The sequence below is a fragment of the Theobroma cacao genome, chromosome 5 (genome assembly GCF_053813885.1).
Source record: "Theobroma cacao isolate CCN51 chromosome 5, ASM5381388v1, whole genome shotgun sequence".
In the NCBI taxonomy this organism is placed as follows: domain Eukaryota; kingdom Viridiplantae; phylum Streptophyta; class Magnoliopsida; order Malvales; family Malvaceae; genus Theobroma; species Theobroma cacao.
Genome location: NC_142643.1, coordinates 41,403,481 through 41,429,654, shown reverse-complemented (window position 1 = coordinate 41,429,654; position 26,174 = coordinate 41,403,481). Strand labels below are relative to the sequence as shown.

Here is a 26,174-nt window from a genome sequence, read left to right as displayed (position 1 = left end):
AGTAGTCTTCCAAGAGTAAAAATGGGAGGTCCCGTTTATGGAAGCTAGCTTGACTTTGAATAAAAAGGTATAGGAAATTACCTTACAAGCATGGCCATCTATCTGGTCCAATAGCTGCATAGCTCTTAAAAACCAGAGTTTAACCACCACAAGTTACAAAGGATAAAAATAGTTTTAAACAAAGGTTGTTTAGTTGATTAGGTAATGATAGGACTAACAATAATGGAATAATTTATACGGAGTATTGATCCAAAGAGGTGCTTAGTGAATAAGCGCTTACCCTGTTAGTTATAAACTTAAAAATTAATATTCAACACTCATTACTAATTAACACATTGTACCATTTCATATATATATAAAGCTATGAAACCTTTATCTTGTCATGGCATACTGTAATTATGTATCACATCCTGGGTTCACAACTGACATGGTAACGAAGATTTGTCTAATTAATCCTAAACCCTAAGCATAAACCCTAAACCTGCATATAAGTGAACGTAGACGCTATTAATTTAAAAAAGGTCACTTGGCTTGAAAGCAAAACAAATCTTTCCATTTTTCATTTTCCTTTGACATTTCCTACCTACCAAGCACAAAAAGAAAATGCCTTAAAATTATATGGATGCTGTCCATTCCACTCCATTTTCGTCTCCCACCAAACACTGCATAAAGGATCTCCAACCTCATCATAAAATCATTGTTTGTCCATGCATGCGTCTGACCTCACAAGTCATGCCAAATTCCTAGCTGCACCAAACGGTTCAAACTTAATGAAGCTTACCAGAAACAATGCGGGCAATCAGAATCCACACCCTTGGCGACCATTGTGACTACAAAGTCAAAATAAATTGAATGGCAGATAAATAAAGATATCAGACAAAAGCCAACCCAATTTAAAGATATACCCAATGGTAGTGACTAGCAATAAATTCCATCCTTTGCCTGGCAGAAAAAAAAGGAGGGGGGAGGGGGGAGGGGGGGGTGGGTGGTGAATGAGCAGAATTAATTGCCTCTCCCTTTTTTAGTCTATGCAGTAATTAATCCCATCAAAAGTTTTAACTGTTTAGGTAATGGAATACAAAGAAGAGGAAGAATACAAATTGCTACTAGCCAAACAGATTGAGAACTCATCATAAGACAAGGAAATAATGGAAAATTATTGAAAGGACTTTCGGTGACAGGTTGAAAATATTGGCATTGCTTTATCACTTCTGACTTGTTGCTTCACTTGGGGTTTTAGTAGTCATCTGGTCTACTGCATGCACTGTGCTTTGAAGCTCCTCCCATATGGCTTTGTAAACCATCCTCTGCCTGTTCACGATTGATTGCCCCTCGAATGCTGAAGATACAACATCAATGCTGCAATAAGGAAAATAGATTCAGTCCAGAAATTGTGCAAAGTATGAAGCCAATCACAATGTAAGCACCTAAATAAGATGAATTGCACTTTGTACGTATGCAATTTCTGCACACAAAAAGCAAGTCTCATTGATCATGTTTTGAAACTTAAAGAAAAGGTCATGTGAGCACATGTGCAACTGATGAGAGTTGGTGAATTGAGCCATTCAAATTCTTAAGCAGAAATAAACCTCGTACCAAAAAGCCCAACAATTTATAGGGTAATTGAGACTTAGTTGCTGCCAACTAGGTATTGACGGCATTAATTATCTTGCCATAATTGTGCTACATCATAGTTCTCAGAGACAAGCCATTCCAGATAATCAGATACATGGAGTCCAACAAATCAATCTTTATATTACAATTATATTAAGGAAAGACCCCACTTGGTCTCCAGCCTAAAAGTTCATTAGACCTCCATGATCAAATCCAATAACAGCATATGAGAACGCAAATATATTTAGGGGCAGCACTCATGCTTCACCTTTCAGTCTTTATTCCATTCATCAGACTCCCAACTTCATATTGTGACTGCCCTGTAAACTGCTAAAATGATACCTTACAAAATATAAATTTTACATGTATTTAAACATAAGCTATGCACTTATATCATGTCCCACTAAGAACATTAAGAAGATAATTTCAAATGAACTTGGGCATGTTTAGAACATGTAATAAAAATGAAGTTTCTGGGAATTATGTATTGGTATTTATTAGAGTGCATAAATTTGCAACAAAGGACAGCTATTGTGCTCTATTAGGCCCATGATAACTGTTATTGCAAGAAATAATTTTGGATATAGTTTTTATTTTAGTTTCTATCTTTTAACCTTTCCAATCCAATGCTGTACTCAAGTTGAACATGCAGTCTTTCACTAACTGGCCTCAGACTCATCCTTACACCATAGAACTAATGAGAGCAATAATATTTTCTAATATATTAATAGTTTTACAGTTTTAATGATTTACATTTTTTTTTTTTTTGCAACAAAGAAAGATACTATAAAGATTTGTTTAAAGCAGACATCCACCAATCTGCTGACTTCTTAGAATCCAAAAGAACCTGCAAAATGGTGAGCTTGACTTTCCCTCAACCCTCAATGTTGCACAAGCCCACAACATCCATGTCCAATTCCATACAGCCATACCCCATATCCTCGCTCCTATTGACACCTCTTTTGAGGCAAAGTGGCACTTTTTTCGCATAAGGAAGAATTTGGAGAATTTATAGAGGTCCCAATAGCTCAAGTAACAAAATTATTTATTTTACATTTTAGATGCTCATAATGTGACCTCAACACCATAGTAATGACTCCTTCATTATGATTTGTTACTTACAAGCATAACATAGCATCATATCCTAACATTTAGGACATGATTCAAAATCGCTTGTCATTGCTGCACATCTATGGAAGTAGCAAAGGATTTTCTTGCTGATAACAGAGCAATCTCATACGTTGCATCAGGATACTTATTGAGTACACAAAACAACTAATTGTATGGATTCACCACAACTTTTAACTACTACTTACTTGGAACAACAGTATTAAGGAAGCAAGAAGGCAGTGCACCTCTTAATAAGTGTTTTTGGTCAATCAACCAATAAAACCAATGAAAACATGGCTTACCAAACATGTCGGCCGTCTCCAGATGCATCTTTTACAATGACTGATTCTGCATTTAAATGTTCCTTGATCTGTGGAAGCAAAATAAGTCATCAACTCCAATAAACCACAGACCAAGTAGACAAGAAATTTACTACTCTATGAATAACAGTGGACAAAAAAAAAATCAACGTTAAAATGAGGAAAAAAACTACTTGGTCTACTAATAACAGTGAGAAAGCAAAATCAAGAGGGATGTCTAGGCCTTTGTTACCTCATGTTTAAATTGATTGGTAAAGTTAAAAGTAATTTGTTGTAAAAAGTCCTGATGCTGTGGAGGCAATTCTTCGAAATCTAGATTAAGGCTTGACAAAGTGTGCCTTAGAATTTTCTTAAATTATATGGTAGATGAAATGCATAGATTTGACTGTAAAGATAAAAGGCAATAAGTAGTAATATTCCCCTTTTGGTTTGAATTGCCTTAGTAGGACACGAAGAATGTCTATAATTACTACAAGGGCAAATTACGACACTAACCTTCTAGGCTAACAAAGTTTTTAAGAAACTAGCCTTAGAGACAATGATCAACTAGTAACTACTAATATTGTCTCTCTCTATGCATTACTTCAATTGGGAATCTTGAGATTTTATACAAACAAAGACTAAACATTTTGAATCTTAAACTTGTAACCTTCAAAAAAGAATGCTGAAAAGCGAAGAAAATCAATGCCATGCATCTTGTTCTTTGTCTTCATTTGCATTTGAAATATAAAGAGAACAAACTAATTTAGAAAGCCTTTCATTTTCATACTCCAAAAAGTTTTCTTTTGTTTTTTTTTGAACGATAAGATATCCTTTCCATTAGCTTCACAGATTGCATTACAGAGTGTCAATAGCTAATAATCGATCAAATTGACAACAAATTAAACATAGAGCCCAACATAATTATTCAACTTATTGGCGTTAAGATAAAGTAGAAAAAATAATAAATGAATTATAACAACAATCAAAAAACAATATACCCCATTTCACTGAGCTAAACAGAAACAACTAAATACAATCCCCAACCCCGCCCCCACTATAAAAAGATAAAATCTAAGTAAAACCCAACAGAATAAGAGTACAAAAGAAAGAAAAAAGTTACCTTTTTCTCCATAGATTGCATGAGAGGGGAATCGATGGAGCCAGGATCATTAACATGAGTGGCTTTGATGGAAAATTTGCGGTGACCCAGAATTCCAAACCCTGTTTTTGAAACAACCCTGTTGTTTTTATCATCATTGTTTATTGGTTTATTAATGTCGGAAGACCAAAACAAGCCTGAATTTGAGTGGTTTTTGGTTGCCAAGAGTGTGGCTTGAGAGGTAAAAGACTTGCTGGAGTGGGTAAAGAGTGGGAAGGATTTGACGAAAATATTGGTTTTTGTTGATGAGAAGATGATGTAAGGGCGAGTTGTTACTAGCGTCTTGGCCATTGGAGAGGTTTAAGGGTTGGGGAAGGTGAAACTGGTTTCTTCCTTTTGCGGTGATTTTCTGTTTATGTTTTGAAAAAGAAAACGGGTGGTGAGAGCAAACGCAAGGAAGGGAAGATGGGCTTCAAATTCTGAGCCAAAGTTGCCCATTTGTTTTTGTACTTGGGAATTCAAGAAACTGGGCCAACTCTCGCGAAGATTGTCCAAGTCCAAAACCGACGATGTAATAAACTATTGCTGGCTTGGGGACATATCTACAACATATAAAAGAAATTACGAGGAATACTTTTTCTTAATTAAGATATTTTAAAAATAATTTTTAAAATAAATTTAATTACTTTTAATCATATTTAGTAATGACTTGATAAAAATACTTTTAAAATTATTTCAAATAAATTAAACCATTCATCATAATTTTTTTTTCATTTGTACTTTCGATTTCTCTTTCTCATCATCTCACTCTCTTTAATTTTATTTATTTCTTTCTTCGACATTCGTCTGCTACACTTCAATTTCTCTCTCCTACGTTTTTAAATTTCTCTTTCCTATTTTTTTAAGACACCAAGTGATGATTTTGATGTGCCTGGTGGATGGCTATTTGAGGAATTTGATTTTTAGGTATTTTGAATAAAACTAAAATAGTAGAAATAACCACAGATGTTTGAAATAGCTTTTAATTGGATCAATTCAGGACCTAGATACCAATAAACTCAAAAAATTGAAATTTATAAATTTAAGTTTTCAAAGGAAATTTTTGTTGATTTTTAGTTGAAATAGGTATTTTAGATAAGAAAATTTGTGTTTTGATTTATGAAAACATGTTATAAATACTTTAATCGATCCAAATTGTTAAAAAAATAAAAGAAATGGAGAAAGTTGAGAAGATTTGAAGTTTTGGTTCGTAAGTAACAACTACATTTTAAGTATTAAAGTATAATAAAATGTTTTTGAACATGACGTATAACAACAATATTTTTTCAATATGATGTGTAACAACAATATTTTTTTTTTCAATATGACATGTAACAATCTAACCATGACGTGACACATGTTATTGTACATGGCATGTAACAATGTGTCACATGTTTTTGCACATGACGTGTAACAATGTGTCACATGTTTTTGCACATGACGTGTAACAACCTAACTATAGTATGTCACATGTTTTTGTATATGCACGTATAACATGTTTTTGTACATGACGTGTAACAACCTAACCATGTTGTGTTATATATTTTTGTATATGGTGTGTAACAAGTTTTTGTACATAGCGTGAACAACCTAACCATGGAGTGTCACATGTTTTTGTACATGGCGTGTGATAACCTAACCATAATATGTCACATATTTTTTGTACATAATGTGTAACAACCTAACCATGACGTGTAATATGTTTTCTTACATGGCATGTAATATTATGACATGTAATTTCATTAAGGGTAATTTTGTCCAATTTGATTAAAAATAGTTAAAATTATAAAGATGATTAGTTTTTGAAAACATTTTATCTATAAGAGTTATTTTTTAAAATGTTCTTAACATATATAAAAAGAATATCCAAAGCTGCTTCTAGATTTGACCACGTCATCATAAGGAAGTGGGGATTTGATGAGTGAGAGTTCATTGGAGGTGAAAATGGACTTACAATTAAAATGGTCTAAACGGACAAAATTCACATTGAGCCCTCTAACCAATGGGGATTCGAAGAGATGGAACTCAAGAGTCCCATGTATTTCTAATCATGCCACTCACTTTTTTATTTATTATTATAATTTTGAAGGAAGCCTCTCTCTCTCTGTCTTTTCATTCCTTCGGTTTTGACAATTAGATAGAGTTAGTTATAAAAATAGTATAATTATATTTTATATTAGATATAAAAACAAGGAAAGAAATTGCTTATACTTAAGTTTAAACCTAGATGAAAAGATGAAGCATTGCGGTATATATCAGATCACCAACATTATCCAAATAGATCTGGACCATTGTCTTTGCAAATGCTGCAGGGTCTAAGGGTGCAGTAATATTTTGTTTGCGGGTCTTAATTCAAGTACCATTGTGTAACAGATTAATGAAACATATGCACAAAGAACGTTGCTTCATCGATATTTTTTTTGAGTTGAAATAATATTGTCGTTTTATGAATTCAAAAAAAAAAAGAAAAAAAAGAACTGAGTCGGATTCACTCAAGTCCAAATCAATTTAGCTTTAGATTTACCCAATTTATTTTATTTATGTAATTTCTTTTTTTATGCATGAATTAAATTTATTAAATTACTTTAAAAAAGAGATTAGAATAAAAAAATGAAACTATTTTTTTGATAAGTAATAAAAATAAAATAATTAATTGAATAAAGTTAATAATAACTTACTAAAATTATTGGGGGATCGCAAAATTATTTTCAATGGATTAATGCTAAACAATTATGAAGGCATAAGATAAAAAAGTAGTAATTAAAATTGAAGATAATTTACAAAATTTTATCATTAAAATTAAGAAAATTTTAATATGCGTAATTAATATTCATTTTATTTTGACTTTAAAAAAAATTTCATTTTACTTTAATAATTTTGTTATATAATTTATGTAGCTTTTTTTTATTTGGCTACCCATATAAATTATGTAGCTTATGAATAATAACTTTCAATATATTAAATTTTCTTAATTTTAATATAATTTCACTATTAGTATCATCGTAATTAACAAAATATGTTTATATTAATATTAACATATATTAAGGTATAAAAAATTAAATGCTTTTAAAAATTAAAAATTTCCTTTATAAAACATGGGAAAATATTTTTAAAATAATTATCTTTAATTTATTATTATTATTATTATTATTTATAATTTTTTTCAAATTTAAAAATACTCTCTTTTACTATTATTATTTTTTAATGAAATTATGTAATTTAAAATTTTTTTTGATAAAAAATACACCCACGCAAAGCGAGGGACCACTCCAGTATCTCTTATCATGTTGTATTCAAAAGAATCCATAGCTGCATCTCGATTCTCAAATTTTTTACCTACTATGCCTTTTCTTTATTTCTTTTAATACTTTCTTTCACAAAAGGAACTAAAAACATTACTCAAACTAAAAGTAAAGAAAACAGTCTCAAGATAATGGAGAAAATAAATATTTTTGCATTGAAATTTAACAAAGACTATACTTTTTCAACAGTTCCCAACCTCATTTAACAAGATGTGGAGAAATACAACACCACATCACACATTCTATGCCTTCATGTTCAGTTTATTCCTCTTTTCTAAATTACCCATTATTTCTATAATTTTACAAAGCAGATGAAATAAAAACTGATTTACTCTCAACCTCAACTAGCTGCTCCTCCAACAAGCTATCCAATTCCTTGGCAAATCTTTCCATTGCCGGGGCTGGCAAACAAATTGGCATCGCGATTCCAGCTTCTCCTTTCTTATTCTTGACTGCAATTAAGAAGCTTGACGGCGCATGTAAAGTAGCACCCAACCCAGCTTTTGGAAGCCCTCCATACACTGCTTTACCCCACCCAAAATCAACTTCTCCAAATCCAGCACGTGTTAAATCCGATATTAGACAAGACCTCACCGTTGGATAATGGGGTCGACCCTTAATCACCATTAAAGCTGCCACTGATTTCACATACTCTTCGGTCACGCTCTCCTTGGCTTGTTTAACCAGTTTTACAGCATACCCTAACGGGTTCTGGCAAAGTTTTCTAGCTGTTGTTATTGCGGCTGGAAAGGCGACGGCATTACCATAATATCCAGACGGTAATGGAGGATTGAACTTGCGACGTACATTAACCATAGATAGCATGCGCACCTCTTCTTCAGGATCAGGTTTTATAGCAATGGTTCGACAACGCCATAAGCAAGCTGCTAAGAGTTCGAATCTCGAGCACTTACAAAGGTGTTCCGGTAGGAGCCTTCGAAGAGTTGAAACTTCGTTGGGACCAAAGAAAAAGGAACGATGAACCGTGTTTTCCGATGGTGTGATGGAGGCTGCCTCAACTTGGTCATACTCGTGGTGCGTGAATGCGGCTCGTGGTGGATCTCGAGCATCTAAAAGGTGCCTCTCCCATACGGGTGGGATTAAAGGGGCAGCTCCATGCGCTAGCTCGGCCATGGCGAACATGAATTGTATCATGCCACTAGCATCGCTCATTACGTGGTTAAGGCTGATGGCGAAGATGAAACCACCACATCTCAGTCGTGTTACCTATTGATTAATTTGCAGGAGTAGGCAAAATAAAAAAACAAAGTGATAAACCGAAAGGTTACTTTACGATATCTATGCACATTCATCAAACAAAAGTAAAAACATTAAATATAATATAGTAAACTATCCATCACGGTTTTTCAAATTTTAACTTTATATATTGCATTAAGCTGATTAAAATTTAATTGTTTTCTCTATATTAAAATTTCGTGGTCTTTTTTTTTGTTCAGCCATGAGAAAGATATATAAAATCAGAAGAAAAGCAAATATGTGACTGGAAAATAAAAGCAGAACAATGAAACATAAGGAGCTGTGAGTGGGAAAGCAACAAGATGCTGCAGCAAAAACAGAGTCGTGGTAGTAAAGCCGAGGGGAGCAGTACACGAGAGACCTGGTGGCAGAGCAGGCACAATCCAACCAGAAAGAACATAAAAGCAATAACAGCCATCAAATAAGCAGCAAGCGCCAAAAGAGAAAGAATCAATGGCAACCAGCAATCAAGAAGAAGTCGAAGGACAGAAAAGTCATGAATCAATAGAGAATCAGCACAAAGCAGTGAAATAGAGTTCCGATCGGCCCCAAATTTCGTGGTCTTAATCTTGAGTAAATACCTCAAACTACAAATAAATTGATTGATGACTTAATCGAGGAGGGTATAAAGAATATCTGAGATTTGATATCGATTTTTAACTATATTTATGTATCTCTTAAGTTTTTTTTTTTATTATTTCGGTATACTTTCATCTACTTTTTATACTTATCTTTTTTACTATTATAATTCCTTTTGCTTATAAAAAATAGATAAAATAATTCACCTTGAATTGCAAGAAATTACAATCCGTGCTTAACTTTTTTTATTTTTTTGTATTTAAAAGGTAATATTGACCCCATTGCTGATAAGAACTTGGAGTTATAAACATGTACCTGAATGAATAACAACGGAGAATTTAGCATCCCTTCGGAGCTTGGGGTATCATAAAGGAGCTCATGTAAGCAAGGGAATGGTGGTTGAAGGGCATCGCCAAATTGCTCAAGTGTAACATCAGCATCAGCCTCGACAAACAAGGCACCCTCCCCATTGCAATCCACCATAAGCTTGCGGTTAGGCCCTTCCCTGAGCCTACCAGCCAATGGATAATAAAATACTAGAGCTTGAGCAAGTGCCTCCCTTACAATCATAGCAGGATCCTTCCCTTGCATGCAAGGATTGTACCTATAAAATTGGATCACCGGAACTTGGAATCGGAAACTCTCTTGGTCATCAATATCGGATAACCGTTTGCACTCATTAGGGGTGGGCTTGGCCGGACCAACGAGTTCCGGTTCACATCTGCGGACAGTAAAGACTAAGGAAGTGGACGATGGTGCCATGGCATGGACGTTGTGGAACAAAGTGTTGGGTGCTTAAAATTTTTACAAGTGCAAGTGATGTTTATAGCAAAGGAACGAGTCGTGGGAATTGTTTCTTGTGGAAGAATTACGAGTCAAAGAAATGAAGAAAAACGTTTTGGTTTTTGCAAGTGCAAGTAAAGCGGCCGATAGCTAAACGTTTTTTATATGGTTAGTTATAAAAAGACTTAATCTAAAAGACACGTGGCAAACAAATATGAACGGAGCAGGGAAAGTGGCACAATGTAGGGGTAGAGGATTTCCGTCCAGGCCGGATAAGATTGTCTTGAGAGTTACATCGTACTAAGGAAAGAGATGAGAGAGGAAAATGGAAAAGAAGGGTCACTTTGAATAGCTGCCGTGCAAAAATTGATGACACGTTTTGTTTTTTTTCAAAAGATGTCATTATAGATTTTCAATAGAAATAGGAAACGAAGTGCGCAGTGTGAATTTCTTGACTAACCACTAGTGTTTTTTATTTTCTTTATTCTCGCCTTATTCTTTCAAAATAGTGCTGCATTAATTTGTTGGGTTGTTTTTCACTGAATGGCTATTCCCAAAATAAAAAGGCTTAGCCATTCCCTTTTCCCCTTGTTATTAGCCATTTCATGACTGAAATGAAATACGGTAAAAATGTTATTAGATAAAAATGTATCTAGTTCATAGAAATAATTACAACATGAAAACCCTGCAATTTCGTTTCTTTCTCTCTCTCCCCAACTGAATCGAACACAAGTTATCCAACTTTTACAACCTCGAAATCATTCTATCACTACCGAATTTATAAACTCAAAAAATCCAGTGAGAAGGAAAGCTGTCGACAACTAATGTCTTTTATATGGTTAAACAAAGTTAAAAAAAAGACCTAATCTAAGAGACACGAGGCAAACAAATATGAACGAGGCAGGGAAAAGGCCACAATATAAGGCAGAGGATTTTCATCCGGCGTGGGACAATAGTGGTTAAGATTGTCTTGAGAGTCACATCGTACTAAGGAAAGAGATGGGAGAGGATAACGGAAATGAAGTGTCACCTTGAATAGTTGCCGTGCCGAAATTGATGACACGTTTTTTTTGTTTTCAGAAGACATCATTATCAATTTTCAGTAAGTTTGGTCGTCTACAAACATCCATTACTTTAAAAGAAAAATAACACCCTCATAGGTAGGATGTAGCCCTATGATGAATGTGGTAATTATTTGAGAAACAGGTTTAAATGTGAACTAAAATCAGAACAAAACGTAGGGGCAACATAATGTAGAAGATTTAGACTTTTGCATTGATATTTAATTCTTGTGGATTGAGTTTTTTTTTTTTTTCAATAGAAAGACGTCTGTCATCTTCGAAAGGTCCAAAACAACCTTGACCTTATTAATAATTTTTTAACTCTTGTGCAATTATAATATAACAGCTCATATATAGTCAAACCACGATGAATGTTGTAATTAATTGAGAATTAAGTTTTAACTTTTATTCTAAACTAAAATCATAACAAAATACAGCAAAAAGATAATGATAAGATAAAAGACTTTTGCATTGATATTTAACAAAACATTACTTTTATGCAAACTGTAAATTACAATACCCTTCCACACACACACTCTTGATATAAGTCTTAACTTCTAATCTAAACTAAAATCATAACAAAACATAGCAAAAAGATAATGGAAAAAATAAAAGATTTTTGCATTGATATTTAAAAAAACATTACTTTTATGCGAACTGTAAATTACAATACCCTTCCACATGCACTCTTTATATTCAGTCATAGCAAATCATTACTATAATCTTTTACATAGCAGATGATATAGGAACTGATTTACGCTTTCCCTCAACTGACAGCTCCTTCAACATTGACGCCACCAACATTGACGTTGGGTCGTTGTGAACACATCAATTTTGGTGAGGTTAAAAACTCTACTAAGTTGAACACCAATCTTGATGAGATTAGAAATTCTACTAAGGTGAACAATGGCCAAAATTTCATTTAATTAGCTAAACCAAAAATAGTAGAAATTCTTACACTTTTAAAAAAGAGTCTAGAGAAAATAAGTACTTCTTATTTAAGAAAATATTCTTTATTTATTCTCAATTTGAATGTCTAACAATTAACCCAATAGAGCTTTGCATAACTATTTATAAGGAAGAGAGCCTTCTTACTTTTCCATATGAAATTATTATAATTCTTAAGTAAAATAAATAAAGAAGTAACCTAATCTAAACTTTCTTCAAGTATAAGTACAGTTAAAGATAAGGAAAGATAATTATAGAAATAATCTTCCCTAACTTAATCTGCAAGTAACCTAATAACTTACTCATGTATCATTCTCCCTAAATTGGAGAAAAATTGCTTTCAAGATCCATGTCTTCTTCGTCTTCTCCATAGTAAGAAGACAGATCAGTTACGTCGAAGGTTGAAAAAACTTCATAATCTCAAAGAAGCGCGATCTTGTAAACATTTTCATTAATACATTCCAAGACTAGGAATGGTCCATCAACTCGAAGAGATAATTTTGTACAAGACTTAAGAAAACGCTTTTTTCTTAAGTGAATCCACACTATGTCTCATTCTTTAAAACTAGTTGGCTTTTTGTGCTTGTTGGTTTGCTTTTTGTAGTTGGCAGTTTGACGAATAATCTTCTCTTGGACTTCTTAATGAAGCTTCTTGATCTGCTCAGCATGTTCTTCAACATCTGCATTAAATCACAAATAGTTGGTAACATAGGAAGGTCTAAAAGACTAAGAGGACATTTTTCATACACTATTTTGAATGCAAATCTTCTAGTGACTTGGCTCACAAAATTATTATATGAGAATTTCGCTTGTACTAATATAAGATCTCATTGACAAATATGTTTACCCACAAAGCTTCTCAATAAGTTTCTTAAACTTTGTTGATCACTTCTGTTTGACTATTCATTTGAGGGTGGCTTGTGAACTAAATTGCAAGTAAATCCTTATTTTGCTCCAAAGAATTCATAAGAAATGACTCATGAACTTCACATCTCGATCTAAAGTGATGATTTTGGAATTCCATGGCGGCACACAATTTCCTTAATGTACAAATCAGCTACTTGAGAACTATCATCTATTTTTTGGCATCACACAAAATGAGTCATTTTGAAAAATCTGTCGACGACCACCATTACAGAGTCCATTTACCTTTGGGTTCTTGGTAAATCCAAAATATAATCCATACTCATATCTACCCAAGGTGTCTCAAGAATGGGTAACGGTTTATATGTATTAGTGTTTTAATTTTCAAGTTTGGCAGTTTAGCAAGTATGACATCTTTGAATATGTTGGATGATATCTCATTCCAACTTGGGTTAATAAAATTTTTCTTTCAAAACAACAAAATGTAGGCATGAAAGTGCCTTGTAGCGTTTTGCAATTTCCTCTTTGTGTTGTTTGATTTAAGCCAATGTAGGATTGACATACTTTTGCACAGAAGGATCTCCACGTACTTTAACTACATCTTAGAGATAGAAAGCCTTCAAATAGGTTTTCATCTTCACTAACTAATAATTAGTATTTGAGAAAATTGGAGGTGCTGAAGTATTGAAGCCTAGTGTTGCCATTGAAGCTAAGATCAATCAACAATTTGAAGAAGATTCAAGGTAAGAATCGACTCATAAGTAGGCTCAATAATTTTCATTTCATATTCAGCTTTTATACAACCATTTTAAAATGAAAAATAAAGGATCAACTAACTAGGCATAGAAAACTAATAGAAAACAAACAAAGTTTTCTATGCAATACAACAGCTAAAATAACAGAAAAAATAAATAATTGGCTGTTAAGCCTTACAAAACTAAAAGGACATAACAAGTAGGCGTTTAAGCCTGCGACACATGAAACGACACCACTGGTTGACGTTTTCAGAATACAGATAAAAATAAAAGATCAAAACGACAATAAATTGGTAAAGACAGAAACGCTCAATTTTGCACTTCTTTCCAGCTTCCTTTCTTCTTTAAACAATCGTTGCTTCCCTTCAAGACTCTGCTACTTCTGATTTAACAGGCTAAGTATCATTCTTCAACAAGGAGTATGTGGAGTCCTTTTATGGATATTTGTAATTACGATGGGTTATTCTTCAAAAGGGAGGTTTTTTTGTTCACCCGCAGAAATTTTGAGTGCTGGGGTAGGCTTTCTTTGTCTCCCTGAGGTTGCTGTTAATTTTCTGATAATAATGATATTCACTACCTTAAAAAAAACATATGGGTATTGAAATTCAAAGAAAAAGGTTACCAAAATACCATGTAATTTTTAATTTTTTAAATTATCAAATTGTTGATTTATTATTATTATTGTCAGTAACCGTTTCAACGGTCTATTTTTTTTGTACTTGATACAAACATTTTTCTTTTTTATTAGATATATAGGGAAATAAGAAAAATAAAATAAAATGAAGCTAGTTTATTTTTCTGTGTTTATTTGTTTTGGCTACGTGGCAAAACCTCCGGCACAAAGATGAGGCAACAAGAAGAGGCAGGTTATCAGAATACTTGTTAATTTGGAGTACAAATCTCCTGCCCCTGTTTAATACATCCGTTTGTGGCCTTTTATATTATCAAACCACGTGTCCAAAACAGAGCCACGACAAAACAGCACCAGCATCATTGCATAAAAAAATGGACATAGCTACATTGACGTCATCAGCATACTCACATAGAGGCAAATGAATATTGTCTTATTTATGTTTGGTCTATTAGGAAAATAATGTAACATTTATCGGAGCTAAAGATGTCTATATATGGGACCGGCTTGACATCTTTAAAACCTGTGTTTAGGTCTAACTTGTCTATTAAAGTCATATATTTTAAAATTAAAATTAAATAAATATGATTATTTAGAAATGTAATAATATCTTGCATTGAAATTTAACGCCAGAAAACATTCTATCTTCAGGTCTAATATCTACCCATTATTTGTTTTACATAGCAGATGAAATCTTAATTGGTTTACCCACATCCTCAACTGGCTGCCCCTTCAAAATGTTGTCCAATTCCTTGGCAAAGCTTTCCATGGCCGGAGCTGGCAAACAAATTGACACCAAAGTTCCAACTTCTCCATTTTTATCCTTGCTTTGTATCAAAAAGCTTATTGGCCCAAGAGCTTTTGCTGGGCCTCCAAACACTGCCTTACCCCACCCATAATCGACATCTCCGAATCCGAAATTTGTTACATCTGATATCAGGAAGGACCGAACCACTGGGAAGTGGAGTTGTTTGTCCCTAATCACCATCAAACTTGACACTGATTTCACATATTCCTCCGTTACGCTTGCCTTGGCTTGCTTCACTAGCTCCACTGCATACCCTAATGGATTCCGGAAAAGTTTTCTAGCTGTTGTTTTTGCGGCTGGGAACACGACGGCATTCCCATAATATCCCGATGGCAGTGGAGGATTGAATTTGGAACGTGTGTTAGCAACGCACAGCATGCGCACCTCGTCGTCAGGGTCGGGATTTATAGCAACGGTTCGACAGCGCCATAAGCAAGCTGTCAAGAGTTCGAACTTGGAGCATTGGCGAAGGTGGCGGGGGAGGAGCCGACGAAGGGATGAGATTTCGTTGGGGCCAAAGAAAAAAGCACGTTCAACCATGTTGTCCGGTGGGGTGATGATGCCTTCCACCTCGTCGTACTCGTGGTGTGTGAACATGACTCGTGGTGGGTCTCCAGCATCTAAGAGGTGCCTTTCCCACACTGGTGGGATCGAGGAGGTAACCATGCCACGTGCCATCTCGCCCACGGCGGACATAAGCTGTTTTAGGCCAGCGCCATCGCTCATGACGTGGTTGAGGCGGACGGCAAAGATGAAACCACCGCATTTCATCCGTGTTATCTATTAATTAACATAATCAACCAATAATTTAATATTGATTTTTTTATTTAAAAAAATTAAAATATTTGAGTAAATTGTAGAAATATCGTAATTTTAAAACTTAATTTTAAAATTCATCATATATTAAAAATATTTCAAATTATTTCATTCATTTTATTTCATCAATCGTTATTAATATTCTATCACACAAATTTTCACTATTTCAAAATGTAGAAACCGTTTAAATTTATAGTTAAGAAAAAGTCAACTTAATTTAAAAATTATTGAGATTGCCATAAGAATCACAGATAAGTGTGAACCAGACACTCATGCCAAATTAGTTATAGAAATTTTGAGGACTCCAATTTGAAGAGTAAGAATTTGAATTCCAATTTTGAGGTCTTATACAATATCGAGACTGAACAATATGGTTTAGGGGCTTTAATTGGAATGGCCATGATTTTCTTGGGCATTGCCTGCATGGAAAATGAAATATAGGTAGCACTAAATGTTAAGTATTCTTAATTTCCTTTGTATTTTAAAAACAAATTCCTATATATAAAGGATATTTAATGATTAAAAAAGAAATTTTAAGCTAAGGTAAGGTACTACTATTACCATTTTGTAAGAGGAAACTTCCTGACCAGTGTACCTAAAATGCATATTTTCATGGTGCATAGTCGCCAACTGCGGTTGATTTTCTTTCTTTAATGCAGATCTTGGTTTTCATTCCAAGTATGTATCGGCGGGAAGACAATTAATAACTTATCTCATATTGTTTTAACTGAACTTGGACAAAGAAAAAAAGAAGAATGGTGCTGAGTTTATTAGAGCTTGGAAGTAAAAAAGGGTACCTGAATCAACAACAATGGGCAATTTAGCATCCCTTCAGAGCCTGGAACATCATAAAGGAGCTCATCAAAGCAAGGAAATGGTGGGTGAAGTTCATCTCCGAATTGTTCAAGTGTAACATCAGCATCGGCCTCAATAAACAACACACCTTCACCAGTGCAATCCACCATAAGCTTACGGTTAGGCCCCTCCCTTAGCCTACCAGCAAATGGATAATAGAACACAAGGGCTTTCGCAAGTGCCTCCCTAATAATCTTAGCAGGGTCCTTCCCTTGCATGGAAGGGTTGTGCCGATAAAATTGGATAACGGGAATTTGAAAGCGGAGACTCTCTTGATCATCGATGTCGGATAATAGTTTGCATTCATGTGGTGTGGGCTTGGCCGGAGCAACTAGCTCGGGTTCGCATCTTCGGACAGTAAAGGTCAGGGAAGTGAATGGAGTTGCCATAACACGAAATCTAGTACGTGAAGGAGAGAATACCAAGTGTCGGGTGCTTAGTAAGTGTTGGTGGAAGTCATATTTATAGTCAACAAATCGCATTCTTTCTCATTTTCTTTTTCCTCTTGTCCATGGACGGTCTAGATGGATGGAAATCCTCTGCCACATACTGTGGCCCTTTCCCTATCCCGTTCATATTTGTTCACCACGTGTCTCTTAAATTAAGTCTTTTTTAAACTTTACATAATCATATAAACAACGTTAGTTATCTATAGTTTTACTTTTGGCTGGTTTTTTTGAGTTTATAAATTCAATTGTAATAAAACAATTTATAGGATGCAAAAGTTGTATAATTTCTGTTAGATTCAGTTGGGGAGAGAAGGAAGAAACGAAATTGCAGATCTGAAAATTGTAGAGTTTGCATGCTGTAAACTCAAAAAAACTAGTATTTATAAGATAGCAAGAAAACCTAGAATACAAATCAGCAATTCAAAAAACCAAAATCTACGAAACAACATAAAACTTGACAAAACATTCGACCTTTCCTTGTATAACTTTTTGAATATGAAATAGAGTCTTAAATTTTCCGAATTAAAAAGCAAAATGTCAAAATTTTCTACTTATTATATTATTGAGTGAGATCAAAGTAGATTTATCAAAAAAAAAATTTATATACCAATAATTAGATATTACTTGAAAAGTCAAAAAATTTTCTTTTATAATTTAAATGCTAATATGTTTATTTATCAAAAAGTTATTTATATACAAATATTTAGATGTTACTTAAAATGACAAAAATATTTTCTTTTATAATTTAAATATTAATATTTTTATTTTTCAAAAAATAATTTATATATTAATATTTAGATATCACTTAAAAAAACAAAAATATTTCCTTTTATATTTTAAAAATTAATATTTTTTAATTATTATTATTATTATTTAAATTATAACACTATTCCAGAAATTTTTTGAATCCTCCTAATTATGGACCAATTATTTGGACCTTAGAGTTAAGTTAAAAAGAGTGGTGGAGAAACATTGGATGTAGAGATCTGGGTATGAAAGCCAATTTGAGGTTTGTTACAAACTCATGCTAGCGACAAACCTATTAAGTTTCAGAGTTGGTTCTTGGCTACAATGAATTCACGTGCAAAAGATGGGGCTATGAGAGCCACAAATATTAAGAAGCGTGGATAGACATATCTACTTGTATAGTACGTAACCATGACCTCTTTTGTTTCATTACTATTCAATGTGTCTCAATGTTCCAAAAAAGAGTAAAAAAAAAAAACGAAACCTTTAGTATCACGAAGAACCCCGTCAATATCTCCTGGTCCATGCTTTCCCCAGGAATAGCCGTTGAACTGAACCAATGGAGGCAGAGGTGGAGACCACAAAGTCTTAACACACATTTAGCAGAAGGATGACAATGATAGATGTCAGCAATATCTTTAAGAAAATCATTCCATTTTTTCCTTGAACCACCGCCCAATTCTTGTTTTAATCATATCACAAATTTTTGTTCAGCTAAATTTTAAATCATTCCTGGCAAAATCACAAGGACCAAATAGTTGCAAAAAAGGTCATCATCCACACAACAATTTCTGAACCAGACACAATGATATCTAGCCAAAGCGAGAGTAGAGATGAAGATCTTTAGGCAAGACACAAGAACAACCCTACCAAATTGAACAGGTTGACCAAATTCTCCAGGCAAAACGACATGTAAGAAAGATATTGCTTACTGAGTTTTTTTGCTCAGACAATATGGCTTACTGATTCAGGGCTCCCTCCTCACTGAGAGCAGGAATTTTCGACATTGAGTAAGCAACTTTTTTTGTGTAACAGAAACTGGATGATGTCTTCTTGTACAGTTGTCTTAGTGGGTTGGATTGTGACAGATATTCGAGATGCAAGATCTAACCCTGGTTGTCTTTCTGTTAGGAATCTTATCCATCGATTTTGGGCTGAATCCGGAGGGCTGTATTGTTTTGGTCATTGAAAACAGAGCAAAGGCTATGGCAGCATTTTGTAAGTATATTTAATGATATCTAAAAACTCACTTTTCACAAAAAATAAAATAAAAATAAAAAACTTTTGTGTAGCCCATCAATGCAGCCAATTTATACCTTTTAAAGCAAGCCAATAAAAGCTTGCAACTTTGAGAGGTGCAAATCTCCAAATTAGACTTCCAATTGGTTGAGGGAGATTCTAATTGATTCCAAAACAATGGAGAAAAATTTAGAACAGATACTAGAAGAACTCTGAGCCCACACAAGCTTATCCTCTTCATGTCGGCAAAGGATCATATAATTAAGGTCTTTTATGAATTTGTTCCACACGTCATTCTCCCAATCAAATAGAGCAGAATTAATTAATAGTACTGAGGTCTGTAAGGGTGCTCCTCGGGTTGAATGGATAGCCACAGGTAAGTTTAATTTTGTGCTTCTGAATGGCTGGCTAGTATCAAGCAATTTTTACTCTGTTACTCTGGTTTTTGATTGGTAAATATATCTGGTTTTGCCCCTTTATGATCTATGAGGGGATCGAAGTACCACTAGCCTCGGTAATGGATGGGAAAAGTGTGTAAACGCGGAGGGTGGGGGCTTGCCAAGGCTATACCAGGTAGTTACTGCAACGAGTATTTTTGTTCCCCTGCAGTTTGCGTTCGAAGGGTAAAAGGCACTAGGCGTAAGCCTCCTCTGTACGTACTTGTATAAAGTCTGATATCAATACAAGGGGTATAACTAGATGACTCTTGAGAGGTTATTATTCTAAGTGGTGGTACAAATATATTTCATGTAATTAGAATGAAAATGTCTCCAGTCTTTAAATATAAGAAAGTTTGTTCACCTATATATATTGTCAATTGGTTGAGTAATGTAAAACTTTAAAACATAATATATAGTAAATAATGTTCTTTTTGTTGAATTATTTATATACAGTAATTGATGGGATTGACAAATTAAAAATGAACTAAAATTTTATAATTAACTTTATGTTTGAGGGAAACCAACTACCTGCAAGTCGAAAGTCAAGAATATACACCAACATTGATGTGGGCTAGACCAAATAAGAAATGGCCTGAAACTTGACAGTGCGCTGACACCCAAGAAACACTCTTTGCAGCTATATGCTATCCCCATAATTGGGCTTCAAACCCAAATATATAAGCCCAACGACATCAAATGAATTTGAAAGATCGAAGAATGAATATTTGCACTCAACAGGAGAAATTATTTTCCAACCCAAACAAACTACATGGTACACTTATCAAACATTAGTCTCACTACTCTGCTCTCGTATACCAGTTTACTTATTACAGAGAAGATGAAATAAAAACTGATTGACTCTCAATCCCAGTTGGCTTCTCTTTCAGCATGCCATCAAGCTCTTTCACAAATATTTCCATAGCCGGGGGTGGCAAGGTAATTGGCAACACAATTCCATCCTCTCCTTTCTTGTTTTTAGATGGTATCAAGAAGCTTGCGAGCCCAGGAATAGCCCCCACCCCTCCCTTAGCCGGACCACCATACACTGCCTTACCCCACCCGAAATCCACATCTCCGAACCCGGCACGTGTCACATCAGAGACAAGGTAAGACCGAACCACTGTAAAATGAGGTCGCCCCCTTATCACCATCAAATCCGCTAGTGATTTCATGTACTCTTCTGTTACATCCGCCTTAGCTTGTTTCACAAGTTCTAAGGCATACCCTAATGGGTTTTGACGAAGTTTCCCTGCTTTTGCTACCGCCACAGGGAATGCGAATGCGTTCCCGTAATATCCCGAAGGCAATGGAGGATTAAACTTGGAGCGGGAGTTCACGATACATATAATACGAACCTCTTCTTCGAGATTAGCTTGAATGGCAATGGTTCGGCAACGCCATAAGCAAGCGGTTAAGAGTTCGAACCTTGAACACTTACGAAGGTGTAGGGGAACAAGTTTACGAAGTGCTAAGAGTTCCGCGTAGCCAAAGAAAAACGAGCGATGAGCCATTTCGTCGAATGGAACTATGGTGCCTTCTACTTCTTCGTACTCACGATGTTTACATGTGACTCTTGGTGGATCTCTTGCCCCTAAGAGGTGTCTTTTCCATACTGGTCGGATTGATGGGGCAAGCCAGCCACGAGCCATCTCCCCTACAGCTGACATGAATTGGGTTAGGCCAGCTGCGTCACTCATGCTGTGGTTGAGGCGGAGGGCGAAGATGAATCCACCGCATCTCAATCGTGTTACCTGTTCACCAGGATTGATTAACTCAATCGCAGGATTATTTAATCTAATCACTACTATTTGTTAATTTAAGGGGGAGAAACCAAGTATATCTGTTTAAGCTTTTTCATGTTGACCATATTAATTGGAACAAATCAAGTTGTTGTCCAAATTTATGAAGAGCTCAATTTCATATCAATATATTCATGCAATCTTTTCATCTTACATCTGTTTACCTAAATTTTGAGGGAAAATGAACAATCATAGAGCTGTAAAATATACTATGGGCTAGTTTATATTAATCGCTAGCATATATAGTGGTTTCATAATACTAATTCTATTTAATTAAATTTTTTTCTAGTTTAAGTAGTTCATAGATTTTAATGCAATAAAAAACAACCAACTAACTTTGTTACTTTAAAATTTAATAATAAGATTAAGTTGTGAAAAACGTTTTAGAAATCAAAACCTATACGCCTTTGAGATTAAGACATATCTATAGTTTAATCTTGAATTCTTATTCCTTACATAGTTTAATCTTCTATACTTTACATATGTTCAAAATCATAAGAAGAATAAATCAAATTAAATAGTCAAACTCTAATTTCATAATAATAATGACTCATTGAAAGATTATGTCTAAAGTTGCGAAAAATGCAGTTCCATCGGTGGGCCACTGGTCAATGTTCCACCACACAAATTTTGTTTGAGAAAAAGGTAAAGTTGCGAAAAATGCAGTCCCATCAGTGGGCCGCTGGTCAATGTTCCACCACACAAATTTTGTTTGAGAAAAAGGTGTCGTGTTTCGCAAATCCATGCGAATCATGCTACTTCCGTAAAACGACGGAGAGCTCTTCATTATTATCCTTTTGTCTGTGTAGTCCAATTCATGTGATTGAGGACCAGTTCCTCAATCCCAATCTTTAGAAGTACTGGTCATTCCCAGCCAAACCTTATACTCTTCAAGGATTTTATGGTTCCAAATTGTTGATATAAACACCTCAATGTTTTAAATTGGCACATGAATGAATTCTTTTAACTGTGCAAAAGGTTGGCTATCAATCAGTCAAATTTCTTAATTTTCAGCATTTTATGTCTTTCAAGACCTTCATTCATTAACCTACTTTCTCGTATCATTGGTTAATCAAATTATCACTTATTAATTAACAAGTGGATCCCATTGTCTCAATAATGAACGACTACTAGACTAGTGCAACTAGCGAGAGGCAAAAGCAACTTTTTCAAAGTGGATATAGATTTTTCTTTTCTTTCTATAATTTAAGTGGAGGGCCATGCTTGTCTCATGAATGATCATTTCTCCAGAAATTGCAAATTTGCAAGCTTTTTTTTAGAACTCTCTCTCAGGGAATTATTAGCTATAGGAATTAAAAGCATTTTTTAGAAAAATTACTTATTCCAATATTTCGGTTGTTTAATAATCAATGAGAAAAATAAATATTAATAAATTTATTATTTATTATGAGTAGTCAAATTATCTCAGTTGCAATCTTATTAAAAAAGAATTATCCTGATTAAAAATAAAATAGATATCCCTTTTGTTTGTAAAGCGGATGCCAAATGATAAGCAAATGTCCTCCACTATTTCTGTTTTTAAAGTTTTCCGTATTTTTAATCTTTTGCACATAAAAAAGAAATATTCTCCTAATTGCTAAGAATAATGGTGAGACCCCATTAACCTAAGCTAAAGAAATGATTTGATAGGTATGCACACAAGTATACCTCTATGATTTGTCGTTTTTGAATCTATGGCCAACTCAACTATTCAGGAGACTCTATTTCTTTGAAGGAAATTAAAAAATTACAAGTATATTCTACTAATATCATCAGTAACCTCATGTGTTAATTTAATGTATGTATACATATTCATAAATACCAAAAGACAATCAATATCAATGGTTAAATGTTATATAAAAAAAATGATGTTAAAAGTTCGGTTAGTGACGTTGTTTGCTATCTGTTTTTTAAAGAACATTAATGAGACCGTATTATTTTGGAATCTAAGCTACTAAGAACGGGAGAAATAATACTATGGTCTTTTAATTCAGCGCTGAAAGATAGAAATTTATGACAAATATACCTGAATAAGCAATAATGGGCAATTCAGCACCCCAGCGGAGCCTGGAACATCATGAAGGAGGTCCTCCAAGCAAGGGAAAGGTGGCTGAAGTGCATCACCAAATTGCTCAAGTGTAACATCAGCATCAGCCTCAATAAACATCACACCTTCACCAGTGCAGTCCACCATAAGCTTGCGCTGAGGGCCTTCCCTAAGCCTACCAGCAAATGGATAATAGAAAACAAGGGTTTGTGCAAGTGCCTCCCTAATCACCCTAGCAGGGTCCTTCCCTTGCATGGAAGGGCTGTATTGATAAAATTGGATCACTGGAATTTGGAACCGGAGACCTTCTTGATCATCAATATCGGATAATAGTTTGTACTCGTGAGGGGTAGGCTTAGCTGGAGCGATCAGTTCCGGCTCCTGCCTATGAACCGCGAACACTAAGGATGGGGTTGCCATGACACACAAGTGGTAAAGAAGATGGAAAGATAAAAGGAGTAAGAGTGCCTTTAATATGATTGTTGAGGGGGAAACGTTAGTGTTGGTTTGCTCAAATGTTAATGTGAGAGTGGTATTTATAGGAAGAAACAAAACAGATAAGTTCTTTCCTTCTTGCAATCTTTGTTAAAGTTTCCAAAGAGAGAGAGAGAGAAAAAAAAAAAAAAAGGAGAAAGACTTGCTTCAGTAGTTTTGGACAAAATGGGGGTTGTTGTTGCATCGTAAAAAAGGAAACGAAAGTGGGGAGGAAAAGGGGAGATGTTGTAGTGTGAATTTCTTGGCTGCCGAAGACTGACTGACGCATTAAATAAAATTGACTTGACTTGGAGTAGTAAGCTGGATGGGTCCCAGATTGCATATTTCAAATACATATACAGTAATACAGAACAGAAGCCTAATGGATCAACTTAATCAAGGTGTTTTCCTTGCTTTCAACATACATATTTATTGCTACCAAACTATTATTTTTTTTTGTTTTGGCAATTTTTTTATTTGCATTCTATCTCCAATCCTACTTCTCAAAATCATGAGTGCAAAACTATAATCTAAAATCTTGAATGGCACCCATAATTTTTTTTATTTAAAAAAAACTCTCAAATGGACATATATAACTTGAATTTTATATATTTGGTTGTTTGATACCTAGCAGATGGTGCCGAGGAGAGAATCTTTTAGTAGGGCATATGGCTTAAATGAAAATATATTACGACTTTCATGATCTTACAGATAGACAATACTATAGTAATATGTTTTTTTCTTTTTTCTTTTTTTTGTGGTTGTCTTCTACTTGTTTCATATGTTTTTGAATGTTGTGTCTTAATTTTTAGTACAAGATTCTGCAATAATGCATGGGCCTAATGTATCATGTACCATTCATTCTCATGTCTTTTTGTTGAACTCGTACCATGCATGATTTGAAGTCCAAATCTAACTGGAAAAATTCATGAAAATGGAATATGTTCTTTGCCATCTGTTACATATGATATCAATTCTGTAAAAATCCCATGTCATTCCTGCATGTCTGAAGCTAATTAATCATCATGACCTTATAAACAATATTAAATTATATTATTAATCAATAATATTAAAGTCAATGAAGCCTTATCTTAGTGTCAAGCAAGTTGAATTGTTGGTTAGTTAATTTGTCTATTAAATTCGATTATAGAAATTATAATTATTATTACTACTTATACTCCTCACTGCATAAAACATAATAACTATATTAAATATTTAATAGCTACTAAACATGTAAAATGCTGCTTAAATACTAAAACAACATATTCAAAATTTTACAGTCAAAACAAGTCCTTGGAAAGGTGCTTTAATAATTCTTTAGTACGTATGGTCGGTTTGCATATATTGAGTTTCACAGCATTCTTACCAAATTATTCTTTCTTTCTTATTTTTTTAAACTCGATCAATGATACAAGATTTATTATAATCACAGAAGGTTCACACATCAACTTGGCAAAAACAAGGAAGGATCGAGCAAATGATCAAAGAAGAGAAACCAGAACCAATCTGCTCTCCAAAAGAAAAAGGACAGAAGTCACCTAAAAAGCAAACAGAAAACAAGATAACCCCGACACAAGCTTCAAGACATAAAAGCAAATCAGTTCCCAAAAAGGAGGTGCAGTCGCCAGAGATAATTAAGAAAAACAAATCCATCAAACAGAGCGAAAGACAGCAAAGCCCCGCCAACACATCCAATCAAGAAGGGTTAACAGCCCATCCCACCATATCGAAACACTGAAACAACGAATACACTGTCACCGGGGAAAGGGCCTGAGAAGATAACCACCGGAACCCATCGCAGCAGCAACAAATAGGCAAAGCTGGGTTTGCGTATTAAAATATTTATATCGTATTAGTTCTATTTTTTTAATTGTTAATTAATAGTGTTAAAAATCAAAAGGTTAAAATCATTATTTTAAAATTAAAAGAGTCAAAATATCCTTTTAAAGTGTTTTTAGGACAGATTTTTTAATTTTTAAAGGGGAGACTCTCTTGTTATTTTTTGCGTACAGGGGTTGATTTGAGTACAGTGCTGTTTTTCTTGTCCCTGCTCCTCTCTGCTTTTAAGGGTTTGGTTTCTTTTTGTACAGGATGGCTCGTAGCCATGAAAGGGACATGAGTCTTGATTCGAGGATATTGCAAACAATTGGACATAC

At 34.3% G+C, this 26,174-nt stretch overlaps 4 protein-coding genes across 4 annotated transcripts; all 4 read right to left on the bottom strand.

The window, feature by feature from the left end:
- Positions 1–993: 993 nt before the first annotated feature.
- On the bottom strand, positions 994–4,592 carry LOC18599667 (BolA-like family protein). Its single transcript, XM_018120576.2, has 3 exons — positions 4,147–4,592; positions 3,027–3,094; positions 994–1,359 (listed from the first exon to the last, which is right to left on the bottom strand). Exons 1-3 carry the CDS (start codon positions 4,474–4,476, stop codon positions 1,206–1,208), a joined length of 552 nt encoding a protein of 183 aa, XP_017976065.1. The 5' UTR covers positions 4,477–4,592; the 3' UTR covers positions 994–1,205.
- A 3,003-nt stretch (positions 4,593–7,595) lies between these two features.
- LOC18599666 (benzyl alcohol O-benzoyltransferase-like) lies at positions 7,596–10,204 on the bottom strand. The gene is made up of 2 exons (XM_007029728.3): positions 9,618–10,204; positions 7,596–8,693 (listed from the first exon to the last, which is right to left on the bottom strand). The coding sequence occupies exons 1-2, from the start codon at positions 10,062–10,064 to the stop codon at positions 7,767–7,769; spliced, it is 1,374 nt and encodes a 457-aa protein (XP_007029790.3). The 5' UTR covers positions 10,065–10,204; the 3' UTR covers positions 7,596–7,766.
- Positions 10,205–14,932: 4,728 nt separating this feature from the next.
- On the bottom strand, positions 14,933–17,271 carry LOC18599665 (benzyl alcohol O-benzoyltransferase-like). Its single transcript, XM_018120585.2, has 2 exons — positions 16,766–17,271; positions 14,933–15,932 (listed from the first exon to the last, which is right to left on the bottom strand). Exons 1-2 carry the CDS (start codon positions 17,210–17,212, stop codon positions 15,021–15,023), a joined length of 1,359 nt encoding a protein of 452 aa, XP_017976074.2. The 5' UTR covers positions 17,213–17,271; the 3' UTR covers positions 14,933–15,020.
- A 3,128-nt stretch (positions 17,272–20,399) lies between these two features.
- LOC18599664 (benzyl alcohol O-benzoyltransferase-like) lies at positions 20,400–24,202 on the bottom strand. Its single transcript, XM_018122270.2, has 2 exons — positions 23,524–24,202; positions 20,400–21,449 (listed from the first exon to the last, which is right to left on the bottom strand). Exons 1-2 carry the CDS (start codon positions 23,962–23,964, stop codon positions 20,526–20,528), a joined length of 1,365 nt encoding a protein of 454 aa, XP_017977759.2. The 5' UTR covers positions 23,965–24,202; the 3' UTR covers positions 20,400–20,525.
- Between the last annotated feature and the right edge of the window lie 1,972 nt (positions 24,203–26,174).

Excerpts from the sequence above, each read along its gene's own strand:
- LOC18599667 (XM_018120576.2), bottom strand. The coding sequence starts at position 4,476 with ATGGCCAAGACGCTAGTAACAACTCGCCCTTACATCATCTTCTCATCA. Across the intron at positions 3,095-4,146 it reads TGCAATCTATGGAGAAAAAG|ATCAAGGAACATTTAAATGC; the intron begins GTAACTTTTTTC and ends TTGCTTCCACAG. Across the intron at positions 1,360-3,026 it reads GGAGACGGCCGACATGTTTG|CATTGATGTTGTATCTTCAG; the intron begins GTAAGCCATGTT and ends TCCTTATTGCAG.
- LOC18599666 (XM_007029728.3), bottom strand. The coding sequence starts at position 10,064 with ATGGCACCATCGTCCACTTCCTTAGTCTTTACTGTCCGCAGATGTGAA. Across the intron at positions 8,694-9,617 it reads CTCCGTTGTTATTCATTCAG|GTAACACGACTGAGATGTGG; the intron begins GTACATGTTTAT and ends ATTAATCAATAG.
- LOC18599665 (XM_018120585.2), bottom strand. The coding sequence starts at position 17,212 with ATGGCAACTCCATTCACTTCCCTGACCTTTACTGTCCGAAGATGCGAA. Across the intron at positions 15,933-16,765 it reads GCCCATTGTTGTTGATTCAG|ATAACACGGATGAAATGCGG; the intron begins GTACCCTTTTTT and ends GTTAATTAATAG.
- LOC18599664 (XM_018122270.2), bottom strand. The coding sequence starts at position 23,964 with ATGGCAACCCCATCCTTAGTGTTCGCGGTTCATAGGCAGGAGCCGGAA. Across the intron at positions 21,450-23,523 it reads GCCCATTATTGCTTATTCAG|GTAACACGATTGAGATGCGG; the intron begins GTATATTTGTCA and ends CCTGGTGAACAG.